Here is a 27,630-nt window from a genome sequence, read left to right as displayed (position 1 = left end):
TATTCTATTATTATGTTGTTCAGATTGTATTTGTTTTGAATTGTTACATTTATATGCACTTTGTTTATATACATTAAAAAAGTCATACTTTAAATACACATGTGTAACAGCATCCATTTTTACATTTAGTTAAATTTGTGGGATGCTGCAGTTTTGCAAATTGTTATTTATTTTTCTTTGACATGGTGCAATATTATATTATGCTGTTCAGGTTGTATTGAAGAGCCGTTTGGGAGCCAAAAGAGCCGGTTCTTTTCGGAGCTTAGACGAACGAGCCGGCTCACTGAAAAGAGCCGGAATGCCCATCACTAACCAGAACCTTGGAATGCGTTCGCGTTTCGTTCCACAAGTAATTTCAACAACGGGCGCCTACCATAACCGAGAGAGGGGGAGCCGAGGGTGAGACGAAGAGTTTTCGCCAATATCACATCGCCATTTAGTCGTTAGATAACCGTTGTAGTTATCCGTTTAGGATACAGTCCTGCAGTTTGAAGCTTTTATGAAAATATATTATAAATATTGGTAGCCTAACGGATATGCCTGATAACAACATAGTTGTCCTCCCCTAATATCATAGTAAAGTAACTTGTCGCTTGATTGACGGGTCCATATTATTGTAGGATTTTTCTTCCTACTGGAGAAAGGACTGTAAAAAAAAAACGATCAGCGAAAAATAAACGTGGACGAAAGTGAAATATCAAGAAAGACTGTCGGGAGCTTCCGACGAGGTACACGCGTGAAAAACAAGAAATAACTAAAGAAGAGACAGGAGTTGTGTCGTTTGCATATATTTTATAAATAAGTCCTTATTTTGGCTGAACATTTTTGTTAATTTAGGGTAAGTAGCCTATTTTATTACATGTAATAGATGTTAATAACATTGTCTGTTGGTGTATTTTTTTCTCATGTTATTTTAGGCAAGTATTTTGTCTTAATTTTCAAATAACAAATCAGCAATCGTGCAACAATGCAACTAAAAAACAACCCGTTTAGGACAAGATTGGACAAAACTAGAACGTCTTGCAATTTATTCACCAAATTCAGATGTAGATGCATTTTTTTTCAATTCTGTAAAAGTGTACATGGTGAGAATGTTACAGTTTGTTATGATCATTTGAGTTGTGACCCCAATCTTTACCCAGCTGAGTCAAACCATGCAATTGTCTAGTCTACTAAACATTGCAGTGTCTGGTCAAATCAAATCAAAATTAATTTTGTCGTTTACACAGACTAGCAGATGTTAAAGTAGGTGCAGCGAAATGCTTACGTTTCTAGCTCCATCTGTGCAGTAAGTTTCTAACAGAGTGCAATACTAATACACAAATCCCCCCCCCCCCCCCCCCCCCCCCCAAAGAAAATAAGTAGTTTCAAAATCAAGAATGAAATGGTTTAGCAGACGCTCTGTATCATCACAAACAATGGGATAGGCATAAAAAAAATCATATTTTCACGACGGTTAATAGGTAAAGCCATTTTGTGGTGTGGGTGAGAGTGTGTTCCTGTGGTGCTGCAATTGATGGTCTTTGTTCATCGTTTTCACTCCCCAGACAGAACAGAAACCCCGATAAAACCAGACTGAAACCACTGGAAGCTTGTTTCCGAATACTGCCATTGATTGAATTACACGAAATAAGCATGAACTTGAACTCTGAAGGGACATTAGCCTACTATATGCCCCCGCCCCCCTCTACCCCTTCCTCATATTCCAATCAGACGGTCTTGTTTTTTTTTATTTCAAAATGTTGGCCAAAATGTAAATCTATAGGCTTGTAACGGTGTTCAAGTCATATTGATATACCTTATGCGTTTGTATTTGTGTGTGTCTCGGGCTGGGAGATGGGGATCGACCCCAGGCTGCGAGGCTGTTGGTGCGCGCGAGCGCCACGGGGGAAATGTGTGTCAATGTCAAACGGAGGTGTGTCGCACAGCTCGCGCTGCATGTGGACTCATCGACGTTGATGTTGTTTTCCGTACATTTCAAACATCTCAGATATGTAGGCTACAGAAAATAGCTTACAGTGCACACACAAACACACACACCTGGTTGTAAACATATTTATCATGTAAATATTGAGTGATTGTCATTCCAAGCAGTTTGTGGGTGGGGTGCTGAAGGTCCTTTTGGAGTGGCATATTTTAAGTAGGTCGTGTAGGTCTACCCTGCTATTATTGGACGTTAAGGCATTGGGAATCTCTACCAAGCCCACTACTGATGTCTCCAGTTTCCACTAATGGGGAATGTGTCTATTCTTATGCTGACCATGGTATTTGGAATGCTGTTGTGTTGACTGCTATTGTATGTGTCTCCTTGAGTATCTTCACAATGTTAGGGTGCAGTGTGTCTCCTTTTGCTTTGACTGTGGTTGTCACTGAACAGTACAGTATTCCGCAATGGTACCCTATTCGCTACATGCTCGAGAATAATGCACTGTCTCTTCTTTAGCTCTATTGTTGACTGTGTCAGTGAGTTGACTGTGTGTGTCAGTATACAGCCTGTCCCTCCTTTAGTTGTGTTGGCTGTGCTATTGAGTTGATTGCGTTCTTTTAGCAGTGTGGACAGTGTCATCGAGTTGACTGTGTTGTCATTGTACAATATGCCCCTCCTTTAGCTGTTTCTTTTATCTGTGTTCACTGTGATAGTGAGTTGCTTGTGTTCTTATAGCTGTGTTGACTGTGTCAGTGAGTTGACTATAGCTGTGTTGACTGTGTTTGTGTGGTTGCTGTCAGTGAGCTGTCAGTATCCATGTACGATATGTCCCTCCTTTAGCTGTGTTGACTGTATCATTGCAGTTCTACAGTATGTCTCTCCAGCTGTGTTGTTGACTGTATGAATGCAGTTTTAAAGTGTCTCTCCAGCTGTGTTGAGGATATGAATGCAGTTCTACAATATGTCTCTCTAGCTGTGTTGTTGACTGTATGAATGCAGTTCTACAGTATGTCTCTCTAGCCGTGTTGTTGACTGTATCAGTGAGTTGTCAGTCTCTATCCATGTACAGCATGTCTCTTTTAGCTGTGGCTCAGGGCCAGACACAGATAGGCCAGGCAGGACAATACTCTGTCTGTTCCCACACCGCCCTCTCACACACACACACACACACACAGCGCTCACAGCCGCTCAGCACAACCATATTTATAAACATCAAAACCCTCTGTGCTTCCCTCCCTCATTCATGTTTCTATCGCTGGGTCCATTTAGCTATGGGTGGTAGGGTGGTACCTTATGGTGTTTCGGTGGGAAGCCCTCAGATATGTGTGTGTGTGCGTGTGTGTGTGTGTGTGTGTGTGTGTGTGTGTGTGTGTGTGTGTGTGTGTGTGTGTGTGTGTGTAGGTGGGGGTGTGTGGAAGTGATGTGTGTGTGTGTGTGTGTGTAGGTGGGGGTGTGTGGAAGTGATGTGTGTGTGTGTGTGTGTAGGTGGGGGTGTGTGGAAGTGATGTGTGTGTGTGTGTGTGTGTGTGTAGGTGGGGGTGTGTGGAAGTGATGTGTGTGTGTGTGACGGAGGCTGGTTTAGTGCTGTAAGATATGTATTGTTTTTTGGTGTGTGGGTGGATCCATTTTAGATCCCCAAATGTATAAAATGGTCTCTTTCACAACTCGTACTGACTCATGTTTTGCAACCCAGTCTCAACGAGCGATGTATTCCAATTTCAAATCAAAGGTTATTTGTCACGTGCACAGGGTACAGCTGCGCCTGGACTCAAACCGGGATCTCTAGTGGCACAGCTAGCCACACCACTGCGATGCAATGCCATAGACCACTGCACCACTCAGGAGTCCCACATTTGGTGACTTACAATACAACGTAGGCTACTGTAATAATATCCATTAGTTACTGTATCTGTTATGGCTCTTCTTGTTGTGTACATGCACACCTCCTTTTCATTTACATGTGAATCTCTTCATTAGTTGTTCATTTAGAGGCTTTACTGGCAATTGGTGTCCATGACTACACACACACACATACACGCGCTGGCATGTGCGCACACTGGCGCACACGTCTGCTTGAATTAACAACATGAATGTAGATTTTTGCCATCCAGAACAACAACAACAACCACTCACTACCCCAACGCTTTGAACTAAAGCATTTTCAAATATATCTGGAAGTCAAATGGGTTTTGTTGGTGCATCTGCTAGTCAACAGACAGTAATGCAAAGTGGCTTTGGGAAAGGGAGACTCCATCTTAATCAGAAAAAAGTAATATGTTCCACATTTGGTCTTAGAAACAAGGTTAATGTCTTACTACTCACTATTGGCTACTTTTTATGCTATCTGGTTTAGATGTCCAGATTTACTCTCATTGTATTGTCTCTGCCCTATACTCCTGTAACAAACAGGGAATTGAACCCAGGTCTTCTGCCCAGCAAAAGACTGTGTTAGCCCACTAAGCTAAATCCCCATCCTCTGAAAGGGGATCAAAAGGGATAAAGTCAAGTCTAATGTCTTTCCCATCAGCCCTGTCATAGGCTACTGTACCAGCAGTCCATAATCACAGCTCTCTGTAATTGAATGCTTTTCCTGTACAGTCAACAGTAGTGGTGCAACTTCAACATTTCAACATCATCAAATCCCCTACGCTTAGTCTAATACAGTGACAACTGAAAGATACCAAAAGCGATTTAATCCAAACAACTTAAATATGATTTGAACATGGTTCTGATTTCTCTCTCTCTGTGTGTGTGTGTGTGTGTGTGCACTACCGGTCACATGTTTTTCTACTTGCACACACACGCACACACGCACACACACACACACACACACACACACACACACACACACACACACACACACACACACACACACACACACACACACACACACACACACACACACACACTACTGGTCAAACATTTTTCTTTATTTTTACTATTTTCTACATTGTAGAATAATAGTGAAGACATCCAAACTATGAAATAACACATATGGAATCATGTAGTAACCAAATCAAAGTGTATTTAATATTTGAGATTCTTCAAAAAGCCATCCTTTGCCTTGATGACAGTTTTGCACACTCTTGGCATTCTCTCAACCAGCTTCACCTGGAATGCTTTTCCAACTGTCTTGAAGAAGTTCTAACATATGCTGAGCACTTGTTGGATGCTTTTCCTTCACTCTGCGGTCCGACTCATCCGAAACCATCTCAATTTGGTTGAGGTCAGGGGATTGTGGAGGCCAGGTCATCTGATTCAGCACTCCATCACTCTCCTTCTTGGTTAAATAGCTCTTACACAGCATTGAGGTGTGTTGGGTCATTGTCCTGTTGAAAAACAAATGATAGTCCCACTGAACCCAAACCAGAAGGGATGGCGTATCTCTGCAGAATGCTGTGGTTAAGTGTGCCTTGAATTCTAAATAATTCACAGACAGTGTCAACAGCAAAGTACCCCCACACCATAACACCTCCGCCTCCATGCTTTACGGTGGGAACTACACATGCAGAGATCATCCGTTCACCCACACCGCGTCTCACAAAGACACAGCGGTTGGAACCAGACCAAAGGACACATTTCCACCGGTCTAATGTCCATTGCTTGTGTTTCTTGGCCCAAGCAAGTCTCTTCTTCTTATTGGTGTCCTTTAGTAGTTTCTTTGCAGCAATTCAACCATGAAGGCCTGATTCACACAGCCACCTCTGAACAGTTTATGTTGAGATGTGTCTCTTACTTGAACTCTGTGATGCATTTATTTGGGCTGCAATTTCTGAGGCTGGTAACTCTAATGAACTTATCCTCTGCAGCAGAGGTAACTCTGGGTCTGCCATTCCTTTGGCGGTACTCATGAGAGCCAGTTTCATCATAGCGCCTGATGGTTTTTGCGACTGCACTTGAAGAAACTTTTAAAGTTCTTGAAATGTTCCTGATCGACTGACCTTCATGTCTTAAAGTAATGATTGACTGTTGTTTCTCTTTGTTTATTTGAGCTGTTCTTGCCATAATATGGACTTGAACTTTTATCAAATAAGGCTATCTTTTTTATACACCCCTACCTTGTCACAACACAACTGATTGGCTCAAACGCATTAAGAAGGAAAGAAATTCCACAAATTAACTTTGAAAAAGGCACACCTGTTAACTGAAATGCATTCCAGGTGATTACCCCATGAAGCTGGTTGAGAGAATGCTAAGAGTGTGTGTGTTTGTGTGTGTGCGTGCAAGTAGAAAAACATGTTGACTCATCCTATTTGATGAGAAACGGCAATGTTGACAAAACAGTCTGACTTTTTTTTAAAAATGTAACCTTTTTTTAACTAGGCAAGTCAGTTAAGAACAAATTATTATTTACAATGATGACCTAAACCAGCCAATTGTCTGCCGCTCTACGGGACTCCCAATCGTGGCCGTATGTGATTCAGCCTGGATACAGTCATACAGTACACACTTTTATTTTCTATTGTCCTAGGCTATCTTGCTAAAATGCTTTCTCGCTAGCCTAACTTCCTTTCATTTGCAATGTTAGCTAGTTAACATAAGCCTTCATAAGCCTAGCTACGTATTGAACTTCCATCCTGTCAGGCCAGGGGCACAATGTATGAATTTATGGTTGGATTAGAATCGCTGTTCTAATCATTGGCCAGTAAGGAGAATTAAGTAAAACCACAAGTCCAAATCCCTATCTCCATCCGTGGCTAATTTAGGGATGGGCCAATTTTAGCTAGCTAGCTAGCCAGTAGAGGACAACAACAGAATGAGATGCAACAATTCAAGTTGTTTCTGTCAATGATGTATTGCTCTCAATGTGATGTTATTGGAGTGAAGCCAAATTCAAACTGGCTTCCCTTGACACTTTGTTTTGGTGTGCCAGGACCATTCACAGTTGAGCTCACTCAGTTTAGCTCAACACTGACCGGCTATTATTTTATACATTTGTTTTTCAAGGTAGGCCAAATGCTTGCTGGCTTCCCTTGCATTCAGTACTACGGCAAGCAGCAATGTCAAACTCTTTTTGACCAGGCAGCATCAAATAGGTGGCCTACACATACAGAGACAGAAGGGTGCTGTTTCGCTCGCTCAGATGCTTTCTCCGGTGAGAAGCATTCAGCCTCTTGCGCATTGAAGAAACATTATGAAACACAGAGAGACGAAAGATACATTATTTAATATTTGTTTTCTTTATTTCTTGGTACATTTTTTGGGGGAAGCCTGGCTTCCCTTAGCATCCATGATACACACCACTATCAGCCAATAACTAACAAGACTTGGCAGTAGATAACCGATAACCCATTGCAGTTGAGCATTTCTGAAATGTTGTTGTGATGCCACTGTCTGATGTAAGCTACAGTTGATTGGTAGATAACTGATTGAAGTTGTGGTTTGCACTACAGGTACATGGTTGGTATTGGACTTGGTGTCTTTGACTTCGTCACTGATAACCGAATAACATTATACAACTCTGATGTGCATTTGATCTGTAGAGATGTTTAAGGTATGATTCCTCTTGTTTTATTGTTTTAGATTCAAGTTTGCTATTCACACAGCAGGTAGGCGTTGGATTAATGTTGGCTTTGCTGACCTCCTCGTTGAAAACTGAATGCAGCCAAGACATCTTGCTGCTCCACGGTGGCCTCCTACAGTTACTGGTCATATCTTGATCAGCTCTTGCCTAGCGATATCCCCTAGCTTGAAGGTCAAATTTGTGTGTGTGCGTTGGGCGTAGGGGTGTGTGTGTGTGTGTGCAAGTGTTTGAGTGTGTAGTATTGTAGCACAGTGGTTAGCCCTGATTTTAATCACTGTGAACTACTGAGTCATATTCATGAACAGGTGCACCATTATGGTCTCAGAGAAAAACAGGGGGAAAAAACAGTGTAAAGAGTTGAGAGAAAAAGTTGGGAGAGAGAGGGGAGAGGAAAGAAAAACAGCTAGGAGAGCTTTGGCACCTCTTGTTATCTCCATGGTGGCTAGAGTTGCTCATTATTTTCCTTTAGAAATGTTATCCTTCTTTCTTTCTCTCGGTCTCTCTGCTTTTTTCGCTCTCTGTTAGCCTCTTCTCAAAGTTATACTAGGGCCCTATAAAATCTGCGTTGAGGAAAACGTGGACGGACACACGGAATCCATACATTAAAACAGAGTTTAACAATATTCAAACATGTGTTGAACTTAGTAGGGAATCGACTAAATGTATTGAAAATGAATGATATGTTCATGTCTTATGATAAACCTGGGCAAATGTATTAGTATGCATCAGTGATTCGTATTCCCTGCAACTTTCTGAAGAGCCAACAAGAATTCCCACTCTCTGTGTATGTGCGGTGCGCTAAGGGCTACCACTTTGTGCAGCTATTAGCGAAGATGCTAATGAAAAGTATTCTGTTAGATGGAAAGGCTTTTTTTTACCATCACATGTTTGCAAAAATCTATCTACAATAGATTACAGATTGCAAGGTAGTTTTTTGCATGTTCAACTAGCTGGCTAACTAGATTAATACAATTGACATCTAGTTTAGCCAGCTGGTAATTATAAAGTTACATGTTTTACAAATCTAGCTAGTTCTTAGTGTCTGCGTTGTAATAGTTTGGCTGGAAGTAGGTTGAGTGTGTACAGGGTATTTTAGTACGGAGCTCTGTAGCGGTCAACAAGCAATAACGAACTAGAGGAGATGAATTCATTCATGTTTTAAGCTATGTTTCTGGATTTTGTATTTCAGCATAATAAGAACCTGCTCTCCACCACCAGTACAAGGAGATGAACAATGGTGAACAAGCAGTACTTCGGGTGTTTTATAATCAGGTTTCAGCTGCAGTTCAACGCTGATGTCCTTCCTCCCAGAGATGGGCAAGCATCGCCTGGACTGGACAAAATACAGCAAACATTTTTGAGAAGATCAGGACTTTGGCAATGAGAAGGCCATCGACATTACATGGACATGAATATACTCGCAGGCTAGATTCCTTTGTTTATATCATATCATAGCATGACCTGAACCAAAGTCACACAAAGGATCTCATGATATAGGCCTAGGTCTAGATAATGTTTTTACTTTTGTGTTTGTGTTTTTACTTTTTCCTAATGGTAGGCTACAATCTTTAGCACTAGACGTTAATAATAAAGTATTTTAATCTGAATCTTTTATTTGTTTTTTAAGCACTACCTTACTGCTTTAGCACATGAACGGCAGTCACGTGTTCACATGTGAATTCTTTAAGAGATCTTAAGAGGATCTAATGCTTAAGAGCGTGAACGATGCTAAATGGGCATAAACAAAGTGCACTAAACTACCTAACCTATTCCATAACACCTCCACCAACAAGAAAATAAAATAAGAAACGTCACAGTCACATATCTATTTTTCTCAATTTCCATAAAACCTCCTTACCTGAAGAGACAATATGTCCAACATAAACACTAAAGCTGCAGTTACACAACCTGACTACAGAAACCCTCTACTCTGAGATAAGGTCATTCTCAAAACCGGAAACCAGTCAAAACCCCAAACCATCAAATTCTCCGCTCTGCGCTCAGGTAATTTCTTCCTGACAAAAGTATCTGACTTTATCAAACCAAAGGATAGCCTGTAATCCCTCTGGTTTTAAACTGAGAGAACAAGTCCATTCACTCGTCCTATGGACAAGCACCATCTGATGTAGCCAGCGATGTGAGACTTGGAACAACCATCACCTGAGACAAGTGAACATCAACCGCGACTGCAGCAAACTCACTAAGAACACAATACATGTTCCCCAATGCCTTTTCCTCCAGCCCTGAGCACTCACTGGAGGGTAACTGTTATCACATTCCTCCACCTTAACAGGAGACACACTAGGTCAACATACTGCAGGAACTGTCAACTGCTCTTCAAGAACCGGAAATGACAAACATCGCTGGATCTGGCTCAGGGATGGGCAACTCGGGGGCCTGATTGGTGTCACAGTTTTGCTACAGCTCCAGCTAACACACCTGACTCCAATAAGTAATAATGATCTTCAGTTTAGAATGGAATATGTTAAATCAACTGTGTTTGCTAGGGATGGGGGGAAAGTGTGACACCACTGCGGCTTCCTAGGACTGGAGTTGCCCAACCCTGGCAACCCTTATCTGGATTTTCCACCAAACTCACTTCTTCAAGTTCCTGATTCTCATCACAAGACACAGCCGTGTCACTTGTAAAACTCAGACATGGCGTCTCCCAGTGAATCCTCACTAACCTGAACTCATGACTGGGAAAAATCTCCTCCCTTTTATTGCTCAATTAGAAATGTGTCAGCTAAATCAAAACCTGACACCCAAACACCAATAGCGCAGTAGTGGGTGGCTAACTTCTGGACATCAGAACAGCAGTTACTTCCTCGAACTGGAAGAAGCTTTTTCCTTTAACGAGTCCGAGTATGACGCAAAGGATATACTGCTTTACCAGGAACAGGCCCAAATCCCTGTCATTTGCATGAAGAAAAGATGGAGAGAAAGGGGGCGGAGGGCAGGCTGCCTTCTGAGAATTCGTAGGCGAGTGAGTAAACGCCCACTGCCATCTATTCTATTGGCCAACGTGCAATCATTGGAAATTACAATTGATGACCTACGATCAAGATTATTCTACCAACGGGACATTAAAAACTGTAATATCTTATGTTTCACCGAGTCGTGGCTGAACGACGACATGAATAATATAGAGCTGGTGGGATTTTCCATGCACCGCCAGAACAGAGAAGCTACGTCTGATAAGACGAGCGGTGGGGATGTGTGTCTATTTGTCAATAACAGCTGGTGCGCGATGTCTAATATTAAAGAAGTCTCAAGGTATTGCTTGCCTGAGGTAGAGTACCTTATGATAAGCTGTAGACCACACTATCTACAGTTGAAGTCGGAAGTTTACATATACTGAGTTTGGAGTCATTAAAACTTGTTTTTCAACCTCTCCACAAAGTTCTTGTTAACAAACTATAGTTTTGGCAAGTCGGTTAGGACATCTACTTTGTGCATGACACAAGTCATTTTTCCAACAATTGTTTATAGACAGATTATTTCACCTATAATTCACTGTATCACAATTCCAGTGGGTCAGAAGTTTACATACACTAAGTTGACTGTGCCTTTAAACAGCTTGGGAAATTCCAGAAAATTATGTCATGGCTTTAGGAGCTTCTGATAGGCTAATTGACATCATTTGAGTCAATTGGAGGTCTACCTGTGGATGTATTTCAAGGCCTACCATCAAACTCAGTGCCTCTTTGCTTGACATCATGGGAAAATCAAAAGAAATCAGCCAAGACCTCAGAAAAGTATTGTAGACCTCCACAAGTCTGGTTCATCCTTGGGGGCAATTTCCAAACTCCTGAAGGTACCACATTCATCTGTACAAACAATAGTACGTAAGTATAAACACCATGGGACCACGCAGCTGTCATACTGCTCAGGAAGGAGATGTGTTCTGTCTCCTAGAGATGAACGTACTTTGGTGCAAAAAGTGCAAATCAATCCCAGAACAACAGCAAAGGACCTTGTGAAGATGCTGGAGGAAGCCTGTGCAAAAGTATATATAGCCACTGTAAAATGAGTCCTATATCGACAACCTGAAAGGCTGCTCTGCAAGGAAGAAGCCACTGCTCAAAAACCGCCATAAAAAAACAGACTACAGTTTGCAAATGCACATGGGTACAAAGATCATACTTTTTGGAGAAATGTCCTCTAGTCTGATAAAACAAAAATATAACTATTTGGCCATAATGACCATTGTTATGTTTGGAAGAAAAAGGGTGAGGCTTGCAAGCAGAAGAACACCATCCCAACCGTGAAGCACGAGGGTGGCAGCATCATGTTGTGGTGGTGCTTTGCTGTAGGAGGGACTGGTGCACTTCACAAAATAGATGGCTTCATGAGGAACAAAAATTATGTGGATATATTGAAGCAACATCTCAAGACATCAGTCAGGAAGTTAAAGCTTTGTCGCAAATGGGTCTTCCAAGTGGACAATGACCCCAAGCATACTTCCAAAGTTGTGTCAGAATGGCTTAAGGACAACGAAGTCAAGGTATTGGGGTGGCCATCACAAAGCCCTGACCTCAATCCTATAGAAAATGTGGGCAGAACTGAAAAAGCGTGTGCGAGCATTTCTGTCGGCCAAAGCCATCAGCTATCTTGCTAACTTGCACCTTGAAACTCACACTAGCGCTGCTGCAAACCTCACCTAGGATACTTGCTCGACACAAACTCGTGCTACAAACTTTCTCAGCAAATGCACAACCACACTGCCGAACCACACCAGTTCACAGCCATCTACAACCCCAAATGCTAACATCTGTTAACATTTATGACGGACGAGCTCCTATACAGTATGTTACAAACCCAATACCTAGCCTACGTATATTGTTGCCCTCGCATTGTCTAGGGGTCCTAGGCCTAGTTACAGAGTCTGTAACCTGAATGAATGTGTGCATGTATTTGAGAAATCAGAGTATGCGCCAAAGGTGTTGAATGTACTGTGCCCAGAGAGACAGCGAACTTACCTTGGTCCATGGCCAGCTCTGTCTCTCTTGACCTCTAGGTTGGCCAGTCTAAGTAAGTTATTATTTGTTCAGATGGTGACGAAACATGAATATGTACAAAAAGGACACTACAAACAGGCAAGCCCAAACTAAAGATTCGAAACAAAATCAACCCATGAGGGCCACCAAACCAACTCTGCACCTGATGTGCTTATCAACCAGGCTCAGCACTTGGACAAGGTTTCTGCTGCCCCCTGGGGGAATGAAGTGTGGAACTAGTAGTGAGCTGTAGTGTGCTGCCTAAACTACCTAAACTATTCCATAAGACTATGTATGTATAAATATGGTGCAGATCAGGTGTGGTACCACAAGAGTATTAGAGCATGATGCTGCTAGGCTCCAGGGTACTCTTGCAATTTAACCCATCAGCACCTCATGTTATGACTTACAATGTCTCTACATAAAGCTTTCATAATGCATCTATAAGCATCTGAACGGACTTCATACACATGACATAACAGCTACTTAAGCTACTTAACCCCTGAATACTTAGCCATTCGCCACGTCTCATGTTGCATACCCGTGAACACACACACAAACACGCACGCACGCACACACGCCCACCACAACACATCGTTTAATATTTATCATCTCAACCTTTCAGCCTACATTCCAGATTTAGACTCCACTTTTTGTGTGTGTGTGTGTGTGTGTGTGTGTGTGTGTGTGTGTGTGTGTGTGTGTGTGTGTGTGTGTTTTTTGTCTGGCGCTTGGGCAATAGAGAGAGAGGGGCCAAATGAGAGAGGGGAGCTCCTGCCAACATGGTTGTTTACCCTGTTTCCCTTTTCACTGGACGCTTGTTGTTGGATGGAGAGAGATAGTCTGAGAGAGATGAAAAGGAAAAGAGAGGGAGTGAATGAGAGAAAAACGGAATAAAGATTGAGCGAGATGTGAATAGTAGGGGCAGTGTGATAGAAAGAGATTGACAAGAGACAGAGAAAGGTGAAGAGAGAGGGTGAGAGAGACAGAATGGAAAACAACAAAGAAAAACAGACAAAGCTAGTAAAGAGAGGAGAGAGAAAGATAGAAGTAGAGGGAAAAAGAGAGAGAGAGCTATACAGACAGAGACAAAACAGAGACAGAAGTAGAGAGACGAAACCGAGAGAGCTAGAAAAGAAAGAGATATATTATTGAGAAAAAGAGGGAAAACGAGAAATATATCAATGTGAACTGATAGTTATTCAGCTCATGTCTGACTGCAGGTGTGTTAGAGACGGATTGGCCTCTCAGAGGGGCACCGCAGGGTGAGTAGGCCACACACACACACACACACACACACACACACACACACACACACACACACACACACACAGTAGTGTTAGCACTCAGCACAGGAACACAGTAACACTGGACACACCTCAGTGAGCAGCAGGATGTGAGCTATAGATCCTGAATATCCTGAAGCCACCCAGAAATATGGAGAAAGTAATGTCCGACTCCACAACTGATATTCTACCACAGGGATTCACTTACTGTAACAGTGCTTTTTTCATAGAAATAATGTAATGTATCTTCTATTTTATCGCTTTAGGCAGACAACCCTGTAAGGATAGTGCAAGCTTTTAGAGCAGGTGTCCCTAATTCAGGTCCTTGAGGGGTTTGTAGATTCCAGAGGTTTTCATGATGCTCTGTTGACTATGGCCTGTAGTTGGCAGTGTGTATGTTGCTGACTATAGACTAGGTGTCTAGAGTGGAGTGGAGTAGACTCTCTGGTCAGTCAGTCAATGATTGATCAATGAAGGGTGGACAGAGAACCAACAGAGACCAGAGAGGCACAAAGCAGATATAAAAGGTACTGACCTGTATTAGCCTTGCATCAGAGAAGGATTTTTTCATCTGTGTACTAAGAAAGATGCGTCTCTGTGTAGAGGATAGCGGCCAGAAGGATGTTTCCTCGGATAACTTGCTAATCCTTTAGCTATGCTTCTGTGTTTGTTATCAGATCCACTCATGATCATCTTCTATTCACAGAGCCAATGGAGAGATCAGGGCTTGTGTTAAAAAAAAGCTAAAAAGTGTCTTAGAGAAAGAGTAACTGATCCTAGATCAGCACTCCTACTCATGAGGCACGTGATGAATACAGGCCCATATCTGTGTCAATACTGTAACACTTGGTTGTCTCTGTAGTGCAATAAGTCTATCCATCAGTCACAGCAGGGAGGAAGAAAAATTGTTGACGTTTTGTGAAGTGATCCAAGACCGATTGATAGCAGTTCAAAGCTAGCAATCAAAGCTCACTTGAAGTAGAGCGCTGAACTATGTGAATATCGAGAAATATCAGTGTATTTGATGGTGAATCCATGAGTTACTCTGATACTGTACCTCATACCTGGGTTGCATTTTCAGAACGATGAGATATAAATAAATGATATAGAACAGTAATGATTCTGTGTCAAGGGTAGAGCTGTGGCGGTATCGAAATTTCATCAGCCGGTGATTGTCAGGCAAATAACTGTCGATCTCACCGTAATTGACCGTTAATTAACATGAACACATTTAGCATCTCCTGTCTTCCACACATAGCCTACAAGCCACTGATACAGACCTTTGGAACATCTACACAGTAGTCTAATAAATCCATGTAATATAGCCTACACCTTCACAATAAATCCATTATTTATTTTAGACAGGTCTAAAGAAACATGATATGAAGAAAATGCAGTCTCGACATGAGTTGTCTTTATGTTTTGATATCACTATGCTATATGGATGTGGCTACACTAGTTCATTTAGCAGACACGATTTGGTTAGAATTATTTTATAGTATGAAGAATAGAATTGAACAAAGTTGAATAAAATAGAAAGTATATTTTCTCCAAACGAGGGAGTGTGCACATGCATCTATTCTGTGTTGAGTGATTAACAAAGAAATAGGTACTTCTATATGCTTAATTTAGAGTTATTAATGTAACTTTAGTTGTGATACAAATTTAGGGCTATATGTTTTTATTTTTAATACATTGTAAGGCTGTATGATGCATCTCTAATGATGATTTGAAAAAAGTTGCTTGAAAGGCATAAGCTCTGTTTGTTTTTTCTGCAGGCTGTACACACTTCATCAGTCTCTCATTCACAATTTGACAAGCACTTGATAATGCCTTGAATTTCCTAGGGCCATCCCCTTTGTGTGGCCGTAAATGCACCCTCAAAAAATCCATGCCTTTTGCGTCCAGTGGCCGTTGTTCACTTCTTCCGGAGTACTGTGTGCTCTGAAGCACCTCTCACGCACATGGCTCTCCATCATGTGATCGGGTCATTCTCACAGGCTACAAGTGAAGACAGACACTTCGGGGATGCCCTGCATGCGTCTTTATCCAATTCCGAGGTGCATATTGAAGATATTGTAAGAACTGTCCACATTTACTTTTCATCAGCCAACAAGATGAGTAGGCCTAACGAACAGCAAAAGCACTAATCTATGTCAATCTACTATCCCCCATAGTACAAAAAGTTACCTATTCGGTGCGAGAAGTAAATATTCCAAACATAGTCTGGGACAGTTGTGGCATGCGATAGATCCCAAATTAATGCGACCACTTTTTTAAGCAATGAGGCTCACGCAACAGATCAGAATTTAGCTTAAAATGTGATAAACTATTTGGCTATTTATTTATTTATTTTTGGCTATTATAAGCGCAGTAGGCTTAGGGGGAAAACACACCATTTTTAAAAGTGACCGCAAATGCGATTATGCATGTAATGCTTTTATTATAAAGGTGCATTTTTATGGTGAAAATTATCTTCCCAAAAATTTTAACTCACGCGAAAAAGTCTCAAAAAATTAATTTTTTCTTGCCTTACGCTGGGCATCATTCACAAGTGATAATATATAATTCACAAGTGATAGGCTAATATTGTTACCCATCAGACTATTGTTGATTTAATCTTGTCTTTACATATACTAAATAGTATATGTGTGAAATTTCTTTTGATTTATAATTGACCATTATCATGCACCTGTCTTAAAACGGGCAGGGGAAAAAATATATGTTATCTATGCACTTAAATAGTGAATGGAGGACACTTTTCCCGTAGTTCATTTTCATGAAAGCCAGGTAGGCTATACTCCTGTTGTAAAGATAAGCAATGGGCTTATTAGTAGGAAAGTTGAGAAATAAATATAGTAGGCCTAGCCTATAGAAAGCTGATAGGACCTTCCTCTTTTTAGTAGAGGCCATCACTCTGTTTTCTCGCGCAGTTGCATAGCCTATAGAAATGTTGCGCATCATGAGCTCATGGGCTCTCATGAAGTGTTTGATTAGATTTTCAATTACTTTTGCATTGACGTCAGAGTGATTAGAGGGACAATAGAGTGCTGAGTTCCAGACAGTTAGCAAGTTTACTAATGACCAGCAGCAGCATCAAAGCTTGGAGAAGCCTAATTACCGTGACTAAACGGTCACGTGGAATTTGACTGCCTTCATGACTGGCGGTAATACGGTCACCGCAACAGCCATAGTCAAGGGTGATATGGAAACTTGACCCCGTACACCAAAATTGTATCTACGGTGTTCAGAATGTTGCACCCTCCTAAACACAACCATGTCTCCTACCTAAGCATCATGATTTTCAACCGAACATATTGAATGACACATGGCAGCTATTCTGACTACTCCACCGAACAGTGTATTAAAAGCTTGTGTATACACAATTATCCAGTGAGAAATTTCTAGTAATTTCTGGTGCTTAAAAGCTGATTAGCGTGTCAGCCTGCCCATCGCTTCAGGAAATGATAACAGAAGCTAAGCAGCAGTTGAAAAACATCCATAATACCAAGAGGGTATTATGAGAAGGAGAGGGAGAAGAGGGAGAAGGAAAGGGAGATAGAGGAGGGAGAGAGACTGTGTGTGTTGTTTTTCAGCTGGCAACAGTCTCTTAGCCAATCTCCCCTCTCTGTAGTGACATATTCCCTGAGCAGTTTTACAGTTATTACATGCTCTACAACGCACTGACTCACTGAAAGAGAGAGATAGACGGAAAAAGGGGGAGAGAGGTAGAGAGAGTGTGTGTGTTTGAGAGAGGGAGAGAGAAAGCAAGAGAGTTTGTTTGAGAGAGAAGGATAGGGCAAAAGAGAGAGAGGGAAAGGGAGATGGATGTATAGAGGGAGGGAGGTAGGGAGGGACTTAGGGAGGATTCAAGTTCTATAGCAGGGACTGAGTCGACATGGAGATGATGTGTAATGGAGGGAAGTACAGTATGTGTGAAATATTGGTGTTAAGTGAATTATTTTCTCTGTCCAGTCGATGCCTAACTAACAATCCCTAGCAGTAGATAACACATTGTTGCTGATCATTTGCAGAGAGCTGATATATAGTGCCTTCGGAAATAATTAATACCCCTTGACTTTTTCCAAAAATGTGTTACGTTACAGCCTTATTCTAAAATTTATTAAATCAACAAAAGAAATCCTCAGCAATCTACACACAATACCCCAGAATGACAAAGTGCAAAAAGTTTTTGGACATTTTTGCAAATGTTTTTCAATAAAATACTGAAATACCTTATTTACATAAATATTCAAACATTTTGCTATGAGACAAGTAATTAAGCTACAGGTGCATCCTGTTTCCATTGATCATCCTTGAGATGTTTCTTGATTGGAGGCCACCTATGGTAAATTCAATTGATTTGACATGATTTAGAAAGGCACACACCTGTCTATCTATATAAGGTCCCACAGTTGACAGTGCATGTCAGAGCAAAAACCATGTTTTTCAGGAGCAGGGACTAAGAGACTAGTCAGAATCAAGGCAAAGATGAACAGAGCAGAGAGATCCTTGATAAAATAAAAACCTGCTCCAGAGCGCTCAGGACCTCAGGCTGGGGGCGAAGGTTCACCTTCCAACAGGACAACAACCCTAAGCACACAACCAAGACAACACAGGAGTTGCTTCAGGACAAGTCTTTGAATGTCCTTGAGTGGCCCAGCCAGAGCCCGGACTTGAACCCGATCGAACATCTCTGGAGAGACGTGAAAATATCTGTGCATCCAACCTGTCAGAGCTTGAGAGGATCTGCAGAGATGAATGGGAGAAACTTCCCAAATGTGCCAAACTTGTAGAGCCATATCCAAGAAGAATCTATGCTGTAATCGCTGCCAAAGGTGCTACAACAAAGTTCTGAGTAAAGGAATACTTATGTAAATATGACTTCTTTTTTTTTAAACCTGTTTTTGCTTTGTCATCATGGGGTATTGTGTGTAGATTGATGAGGGGAAAAGGATGTAACGAAACCAAATGTGGAAAAAGTCAAGGGGTCTGAAAACTTTCCAACTTTCACATTGTTATTTATCATTATGGTTTGTATTGTGTATAACCCATTGGATTTGATGATTTTCTCTCTGATGACCAAGTCCTTCCATGTAATGAGTTTGCTGTAATGTGGCCTTTGACATCCAGTCGCTTGCTAGCATGCTAATTTACATGCTAATTTCAGTTTTTCATAATAATGTGCATCTACATTACATTAGCTATGCTAATACCATTACGAAGGGAAAACGGGTTATAGTTTAGTTTTCACCACTATCTCACAATAACAGAGTACAACACTGACCGTGTGTTACAGTCAATATTGCAAGACGAAATGTAATTTTAAAAAATATATCTGGCTGGTTCATTCTGATATGATGGATGAGTTTCTTATTCTTCTTTTTCTCTGCTTCTGAGGGATATCCGGTTTCTAAATGTCCACAGCCTGACAGAATAGGCTAGATAATTCTATGGGAGGGATTCTCCACTAGTTAGCCACAAGTTACAATTTTGGATATGGCCGATTTGACACGACCCAATGAAAATAAAAAGTATATGGCACAAGTTGATTATGTGGTATTGTCAACCTGAAATATTGATTCTTATACTTATATCTAGGATGCTTATATCTGAGATTTAGGAGTATTCAATTATTGTGGAAGGTGTATTTCTAGTGTGTGTGTGTACGTGTGACTGTGTGTACATGTGACTGTGTGTCTTTGTCTGTGTGTTACTGATAAGTAATGAAGTCATTTTTTCCAAATTGTGGCACCAAACTCCTTGTCAAGACCACAGCACTCCAATGAGCCTGATAAGACCAAGTTGCTGTGAAGAGAGAAATATACAGGGGGGAGAGAGAAGGAGAGAAATAGAGAGGGGGGAGAGAGAAGGAGAGAAATAGAGAGGGGGAGAGAAATAGATAGGGGGGAGAGAGAAGGAGAGAAATAGAGAGGGGGGAGAGAGAAGGAGAGAAATGGAGAGGGGGGAGAGAGAAGGAGAGAAATAGAGAGGGGGGAGAGAGCAGGAGAGAAATAGAGAGGGGGGAGAGAGAAGGAGAGAAATAGAGAGGGGGGAGAGAGAAGGAGAGAAATAGAGAGGAGGGAGAGAGAAGGAGAGAAATAGAGAGGGGGAGAGAGAAGGAGAGAAATAGAGAGGGGGGAGAGAGAAGGAGAGAAATAGAGAGGAGGGAGAGAGAAGGAGAGAAATAGAGAGAGGGGGAGAGAGCAGGAGAGAAATAGAGAGGGGGGGAGAGAGCAGGAGAGAAATAGAGAGGGGGGAGAGAGAAGGAGAGAAATAGAGAGGGGGGAGAGAGAAGGAGAGAAATAGAGAAGGGGACAGAGACAAACAGAGAGAAGGGGGGGGGAGAAAGAGTGAAGGAAAAAGAGGAAAGGACAGAGGGGACGAGAGAACGACAGATGTGTGCAGACTGCGTGTCGGGGTGACGCTCTCTGATGACTAATCACAGGCACCCTAGGGGCCACACACACACACAGCTCTAGCTATGAACAGTCAACACACCCGTACACAGGGAGGAGTCAGGCTATTGGTTTCTAAATAAGGTCCCCCAGCCAACGTTCAGGTCAAATGTAAACGTTTATAGGTGAAGCAAAAGTAGGTAAGGGTTTAGTTAACTTGGTTATGGTAAGGGTTACGTTTTGGGATAAGGTTAAGACTTTAAAATGGATGAAACGTGCTGTTTAGGCCCATCCTCTGTCTTCATCAACAACTCCCTAGCAAGCCACGAGTCTACTAGATGGTAATAGGTGCTCACGTTGCCCCTAGTCTGTCTGTCTGTCTGCCTGCCTGTCTGTCTCTACCGCTTTATCTCTCTATCCCTTCATTATTTTTCTTCCTCTTGTCTTCCCAGTTAATTATTTCAATTTTAACTAATTAAAATTGGGGTGGGGGGGTTATTCTATGCTTGTGTTGACCTAAAGTCCTCACAATGATAAAGCAAGAAAAATTCTCCCTCCTGGGGACATTTTCCACATTCGCATGACAACAAAGGCTATTTTAAGTTTAGGGATTAGGGTTAGGGTTGAAATTAGGGTTAGAATTAGAGTAAGGGGTTAGGAGTTAGGTTTAAGGTTAGGGTTAGGGATGAGGGAAAATAGGATTTTGAATGGAAATCCATTTTAGGTCCCCATGAGGATAGAAGATCAAATAGGTGTGTGGATGTGCACTGTGTGCGTGAGTGAGCGTGCGTGTCTAGTTCATGTGTATCTATGTTCATGTGTGTCTAGTTCATATGTGTATGTTCATATGTGTCTATGTTCATGTGTGTCTATGTTTGTGTGTGTGTGTGTGTGTGTGTGTGTGTGTGTGTGTGTGTGTGTGTGTGTGTGTGTGTGTGTGAGTCAAACAGAGAGAGAGACAAATGCTATAATATTAGATTACATTTTCATGTATACATTCATTTATCTTTCTAGGACGTGAACAAGTGACGCCATGACGACTGAGATGCAGGAGATCGCCATTACGGAGGAGAAGCCTTTACTTCCGGGTCAGCCCGATCCTGCAAAGGTCAGTGAGTGTACTTACATACATAACCCCTCATCCTGCCTCATCATACATACATGCTGTCACACCCTATCTCCACATGCCACATACATGCATATACTGTATTTTGTGTGTGTACATGTATGTGTGTAGTTGCTAGGCTGGCTCAGATATGAGCGCTCGGTTGATGTCACCCTGAGGGTGTGAGAGATGAGGCTCCTCTCTCCCTGATGTTGTTATATACTGCAGAGCTGGAGAGTATGGTTGAGGAATGTACTCTCACTGCTGCCAACTGCAGGTGGTGGACAGTTAGGGGAACTGCAGACTCAAAGGCATATTCAGAAAATGGCTCGTGGTAGGAGTGCTGATCTAGGATCAGGCCCCACCTGTCCATATAATTACAATGAATATAGTAACTGATCCTAAATCAGCACTCCCACTGAGTCTTTGTGAATACGGGCTCAGGACTCATGTTAGTGAGTTGATTCTGTGAAATGTCTTTGCCAATGAACAGCTGCACAATTAGCATCCCAGGGAGGTTCCAGATGTATTTCACTATGGTCTTGTGTGGCCGGAAATGTGTCTTGTTTTGGCTGCTTCATGGTTTCTATCCATCTTGCTAGGATGCTGAGGCTGCAGCTCGAATACTGTTGGACCAGGGCCAGGTAAGAATAGTTTATTTTCTTGTAACTGTACGTACAGTATGTGTGTGCATGTGTCTCGTGTCACGTGAAAGTATGTTTTCTCAACATATATTTGTGTGCGTACGTGTTACATACGTGTATGCGTGTATTAGTGCCTGAATGTTCATATGTGCACGTGTATGTAACTCTCTCTCTCTCTCTCTCTCTCTGTCATCCTCCAGGAACACAGTATTGAGACACCTCATGGTCTCCTCCACGTGACTCTCCATGGAACCTCTAACACACGCCGTCCCGCCATCCTCACCTTCCACGATGTGGGCCTGGACAGTGAGGCTCTCTCTCTCTCTCTCTCTTTACGTCTTAATATTTCTCTCTCTCTCTGTCTTTCTCTTTCATCCCCTCCAGCAACTTCCCCTCTTTCATTTTGAGTTTCCCCTTCAGCTCAGCGCCTGCCCTTTCTTAATTTATGCTTGTAATTCTCTCACTTTCTCTTTCGATTTCTCTCTCGCTCTCTCTCTCTCTCTCTATTTCTCTTTCTCTCTCTCCCATTTTCTCTCCCTTTCTCCCTTTCTCTCCTATCTCTGTCTCTCTCTCGCTCTTTCTCTCTCTCTCTCTCTCTCTCTCTCCCTCTCTCACAGGTAAAAGCTGCTTCTCTCCTCTGTTTAAATTTGAGGAGATGCAGGAGATAGTGAAAAACTTCACTCTGGTCCACATTGATGCTCCTGGCCAAGAGGAGGGGGCCGCCACCTATCCTATGGGGTATGCATATCATGTGTGTGCGTGCGTGCGTTTGTGTGTGTTAGGGTTGGACTGTACACAGACTTTCATAACTTAATACCGTTCCTGTACCATACCGCTAACAAATGCTAAGAAAGTACTAGGGAATTCCCATAGCGGACACTAGCTAATGCTAACAAGCGCAAGCAAATATCAACTAAATGCAAGGACAGACAACCTAGCTCATAATGTTATACAGCTGTCTCAAAAGGCTACTCACACTTGATCCAGGAGGGGATTGATTGTCTCTGCTGTTACCATTAAGCTTGATCTTGCAAGCTAGCCGCCTATAGCTAGCAAGTTAGCAAACCAAATGCATAGCTGGAGCCCTGAGCTGGAGAAAATGTATTTGGCACATCTTAGATAGCTAGTTAACTTATAAGACGTTTCGCTGGCAAACATTCGTATTGAATTTCAAGTTTAACATGAAACTTCCGTGTGACTGGCTCAATTTATTTTGTATATTTTTGTTGACGGTATTGAAAATCATACCGTCACTATTTCAAAATACCCCGGTATGTACAGTACACCGCCCAGGACTAGTGTGTGTGTGCGTGTTTGTATTTAAGTGTTCATAATAAACAAATGTTCCCGCTCATGTTTTTTAGATACCAGTATCCGTCCATGGAGCAAATTGCAGAGATGATCCCTGCAGTCCTGACATATTTCAAGTGAGTCAGACTTATGTCACCGTCATTACGTAATACTCTCTTGTTTTACCAGCATGTCCACTATAAAGCAAAATAGTGTTTTATAACGTAGTTTCATAAACATCTACTGGAGTCCACAACACTGAAACACAGACATATTGGCACTACTAGAACATCTGTCACTAAGTTTGTTCTCTCGCTCACTGTTCTAGTTTCCGTTCTGTCATCGGAGTTGGAGTGGGAGCTGGGGCGTACATTCTCTCCAGGTTCACAGTGAGTGTCTGATTTCTCCTTGTTATGTTACTGCCCCCTGTATCGGTTTATACAGCTGCCCTGGGAAAAATCACAGTATACCATTCTGTTAGCTTCTGTTAGGCAGTCTCTTGGCAGTCTGTGCATTGGACTAACGTGGCTTAGCATATATTTGCTATATGGTGCTCTCCACAGTGTATACCAATGCTCGCTTCTTTTTTCAATTTCTACAATTCAACAGTCTCAACATACAATTGACCAATTTTTTTCTCTCTCTCTCTCTCTCTTTCCTTCTCTCTCCTCCGTCCTCTCAGATGGCCCACCCAGACTCAGTTGAAGGTCTCGTTCTCGTCAACATTGACCCTCAGGCTAGAGGGTGGATGGACTGGGCTGCCCAGAAGGTTACTGTCTCTTCAATATGCTCACAGATGTAGGATCTTAATTTGAGCCACTTTTCTATAGCAGGAAAATAATCATTTCCGCAACAGGAAATGTCACACTGGAAATGACAAACTTTAGCCTTTTGAAAACACAAATTTACTACAAGTTTGCATTTCCTGCCGGGCAGGAAAATTCTCAGCAAAAAAAAGACTGATTCAATTAAGATCCTACATCTGTATAATACTGGCAACATTAGTATGAAATATTATTATTATTATCATCACTCAGAAGCCCAGAGGATTTTGGACTATATTCATGAGTACTAGCAGCATTTCCATCAATTTGACAATATCAATCCCATATCCTATTCAATATCACCATTACTCTTCTGTGTTGTTGTGTTGACATCTACATTACAATTCAAGTAGATACTCAATTACCAGTACGTATATCCATTACTCTTGATCTAGCAGTTAATAAACAGTCATTACTGTCTCAGACAATGGGATAGTTTGATTATGTTGGCAATTTCATAAAGTAACATGTAGATGAGGAAAATAGATAGTGGAATTGTATTCATGGTGGTTTTACTGTATACATGATATTGACTAAGATGTTATTGATTTGTCCTAACTATACCTCTCTCTCACGCTATTTCTCTATCTCCCTCTCTCTGTCTCCCTTTATTTCTCAATCTCTCTCTTTCTTTCTTTCTGTTTCCAGATCACTACCCTGACATCCTCTCTCACAGAGCAGATCTTGAGTCATCTCTTCAGTCAGGTGTGTGTGTGTGTGTGTGTGTGTGTGTGTGTGTGTGTGTGTGTGTGTGTGTGTGTGTGTGTGTGTGTGTGTGTGTGTGTGTGTGTGTATCAAATGATGTGTGTGTGTGTGTGTGTGTGTGTGTGTGTGTGTGTGGTATCAAATGATGTGTGTGTGTGTGTGTGTGTGTGTGTGTGTGTGTGTGTGTGTGTGTGTGTGTGTGTGTGTGTGTGTGTGTGTGTGTGGTATCAAATGATGTGTGTGTGTGTGTGTGTGTGTGTGTGTGTGTGTGTATCAAATTATGTGTGTGTGTGTGTGTGTGTGTGTGTGTGTGTGTGTGTGTGTGTGTGTGTGTGGTATCAAATGATGTGTGTGTGTGTGTGTGTGTGTGTGTGTGTGTGTGTGTGTGTGTGTGTGTGGTATCAAATTATGTGTGTGTGTGTGTGTGTGTGTGTGTGTGTGTGGTATCAAATGATGTGTGTGTTATCATAGACTGGAACCCGATGTGGGTTTATTTAACTATTTTTCTTTATCTTATAATAATAATATAATAATACTTATAATACTATAACTACATTGTTATTGTATCATTTCTGTCTTGGTTTGTAGGAGGAGATGTCAGCTAACGCAGACCTGGTGAAGTCCCACAGAGATCGCATCTCTAAAGCCCCCAACCTCATGAACATTGAGCTTTTCTGGAGGGGCTACAACAGGTACACACAGGCACACACACATGCACACGTGCACACATACATACTAACAAACCTACAATAGTGTAACCTTTCCTTTCCTCTTTTCCAGCCGTAGGGATCTGATCCTTGACCGTACCAGCAACTTCAAGTAAGCATTTCACCATCAGACCACTTACATCAGCTGTGACAATAGTATAGAATATGTGTCTCACTCTTTCCATTGAATATACCTAAGAGTCTCGCTATCTCTCTCAATCTATCTCTTTTGTCTCTCTCTGTCTATCTCTCTCTCTTTTCTTTCTCAGGTGTCCTGTGATGCTGGTGGTCGGGGATCAGGCGCCGTATGAGGAGGCTGCTGTACGTTTTCGGCTTTATATCTTAATGTAGGCCTACCACGTAGGCCTACCGCGTAGGCACCGAACACACCCAGGTGAAGTGAATGTGGTGATGTGGATTAATTCCAAGTTTTTTCCCTCCATGTCCACCAGGTGGAGTGCAACAGCAAACTGGACCCAACAACAACCTCATTTCTCAAGGTACTCAAGCTTTCTTCATCACCCCCTCAGTCATCAAAACAAACCACACACACAAGCCGTTTCCCTCAGACATTCAGTTGCTACTAAACACAAAGTTGTCATCTTTCTTCTTCAGATGGCAGATGCTGGCGGTCTTCCCCAGCTTACCCAGGTAAGACACATTAAACATGCCAAGTTGTTAAATACATATATTTTTAGTTCATACAAGCTGTGAATGTGTTTTGGTGCTAATACAGAAATACAGCATATATCATGATGAATACAACTAACCATCCAGTAACTATTGTAATTCCTGCATGTCCATGTCATTGTACAAATATAGATTTTATATTACGTATTTTATGGATATCGAATTTACCTTCTGTGTTTACTTAAAGCCCAGCAAATTGACCGAGGCTTTCAAGTACTTCATTCAGGGGATGGGCTACAGTAAGTTTGCCTTAGTTTTTAATATGTGGCTATGACGACCTACTGTGACCTTTGTGCTTCTGTCTCTCTGTATCAATCTAATTATCCTCCTTCTCTCGCTCTTTTCCACCCTCCCTCTTGCTCCCTCTCCCACAGTGGCATCCTCCGTCATGACCCGCCTGTCTCGTTCACGCACCACCTCGCTGTCTTCCTCTTACTCCATGGAGGGGGAGCGCGAGCGTTCTCGTACCCTGTCTCAGAGCTCTCAGGGTGGGCAGATGCCCCCCAGCCCCTCCCATACCATGGAGGTGTCCTGCTGAAGAGAGAGAGAGAGAGACAGAGAATGAGTGTGTGTGAGAGAGAGAGAGAGGGGGATGGAGGATGGAATGGAGAGAGAGCGAGGGATGGGTAGAGGGCAGAGGACCAGCTGAGAGAGAAGGTTTTATGGGAACGTGGATGTAAAGGAGAGGTAGAGGGACAGAGGGAGAATGAAAGACAGTTACTTAAACACTGTCATCTATTAATCTCTTCACCCAGACAGCGAAGGGTAAAGGGAATGGATAAACGAAAAACGGGAATGGAAGAAAGGAAGTTTTTAGGAACAAGGGAGGGAATATAAGGAAAAGGGTAGCAAGGAACGTGTGTTTTAGGGGCGTCGGCAGTCCTTTCTCCCCCTCTATCAGAACATCTGTTAGCCAATAGAGCCTATTAACCTAGAGAGTGGAAGTGGCCTGTAGTGATCTCACCGTAGTGTTCACCAGTATAAATAATTATGATAATGAGAAAGATTATGATGATATTAACACTATTAATAATGACAATGACAATAATGTCATAGTAGTATTATTTAAAAAATGATCTTTATTTTTGAAGTATGAAATACAAGGGGGAAAAAGACTATAGCAGAAATACTTCAAATGAAAATGTGTGTCCGTCAACTCTTTTAATAAAACTTGTTTGGTCTTTTTCATTTTTTCTTTTTGTAACCTGCCTCAGTGAAGGGTTGAGGTTTCTCATTGGTCACTTGATCCTTAACCATAGCAACGGCCAGTGAGAATCTACTTCCTCCTCGCTGTTGCCAGGTAGATACTTTCTTCCATTGGCCCTGTTTAAAAGTGTATCTGATTTCAGCTCATGTGAAAATAGATGTTTCCTTTTTCTTTTAAATGTGAAGATGAGTTTGTTGGTACATGTGTGTTTGTGATGTAGCTGATTGAGGAATAGCAGAGGATGATAATGAAGATGGGGATGGCTGATGAAGAATGACATTGTATGAGTGAGTGAACTATGCCATTAAATCAGTAACTGTAAA

The 27,630-nt window shown here is 41.9% G+C and overlaps 1 protein-coding gene across 2 annotated transcripts; it reads left to right on the top strand.

Moving 5' to 3' along the window:
• The first annotated feature begins 269 nt into the window (after nucleotides 1-269).
• LOC139378866 (protein NDRG2) lies at nucleotides 270-27,630 on the top strand. 2 transcript variants are annotated; one of them, XM_071121434.1, is made up of 16 exons: nucleotides 270-838; nucleotides 21,150-21,243; nucleotides 21,843-21,884; nucleotides 22,085-22,190; nucleotides 22,502-22,622; nucleotides 23,249-23,311; nucleotides 23,503-23,563; nucleotides 23,857-23,943; nucleotides 24,647-24,703; nucleotides 25,292-25,395; nucleotides 25,484-25,522; nucleotides 25,680-25,731; nucleotides 25,863-25,910; nucleotides 26,026-26,061; nucleotides 26,288-26,339; nucleotides 26,475-27,630. In XM_071121434.1, exons 2-16 carry the CDS (start codon nucleotides 21,169-21,171, stop codon nucleotides 26,636-26,638), a joined length of 1,107 nt encoding a protein of 368 aa, XP_070977535.1. In that variant the 5' UTR covers nucleotides 270-838; nucleotides 21,150-21,168; the 3' UTR covers nucleotides 26,639-27,630. The 2 variants fall into 2 exon arrangements, with proteins under 2 accessions (XP_070977535.1, XP_070977536.1); XM_071121435.1 differs by lacking the exon at nucleotides 270-838 and adding an exon at nucleotides 13,261-13,716.

The sequence above is a fragment of the Oncorhynchus clarkii genome, chromosome 21 (assembly GCF_045791955.1).
Source record: "Oncorhynchus clarkii lewisi isolate Uvic-CL-2024 chromosome 21, UVic_Ocla_1.0, whole genome shotgun sequence".
In the NCBI taxonomy this organism is placed as follows: Eukaryota; Metazoa; Chordata; class Actinopteri; order Salmoniformes; family Salmonidae; genus Oncorhynchus; species Oncorhynchus clarkii.
Note: the sequence above shows the minus strand (reverse complement) of the source record. Positions and strands in the feature narration are given on the sequence as shown.

Excerpts from the sequence above, each read along its gene's own strand:
- LOC139378866 (XM_071121434.1), top strand. The coding sequence starts at position 21,169 with ATGACGACTGAGATGCAGGAGATCGCCATTACGGAGGAGAAGCCTTTA. Across the intron at positions 25,732-25,862 it reads CGCCGTATGAGGAGGCTGCT|GTGGAGTGCAACAGCAAACT; the intron begins GTACGTTTTCGG and ends CATGTCCACCAG. Across the intron at positions 26,062-26,287 it reads GTCTTCCCCAGCTTACCCAG|CCCAGCAAATTGACCGAGGC; the intron begins GTAAGACACATT and ends GTTTACTTAAAG.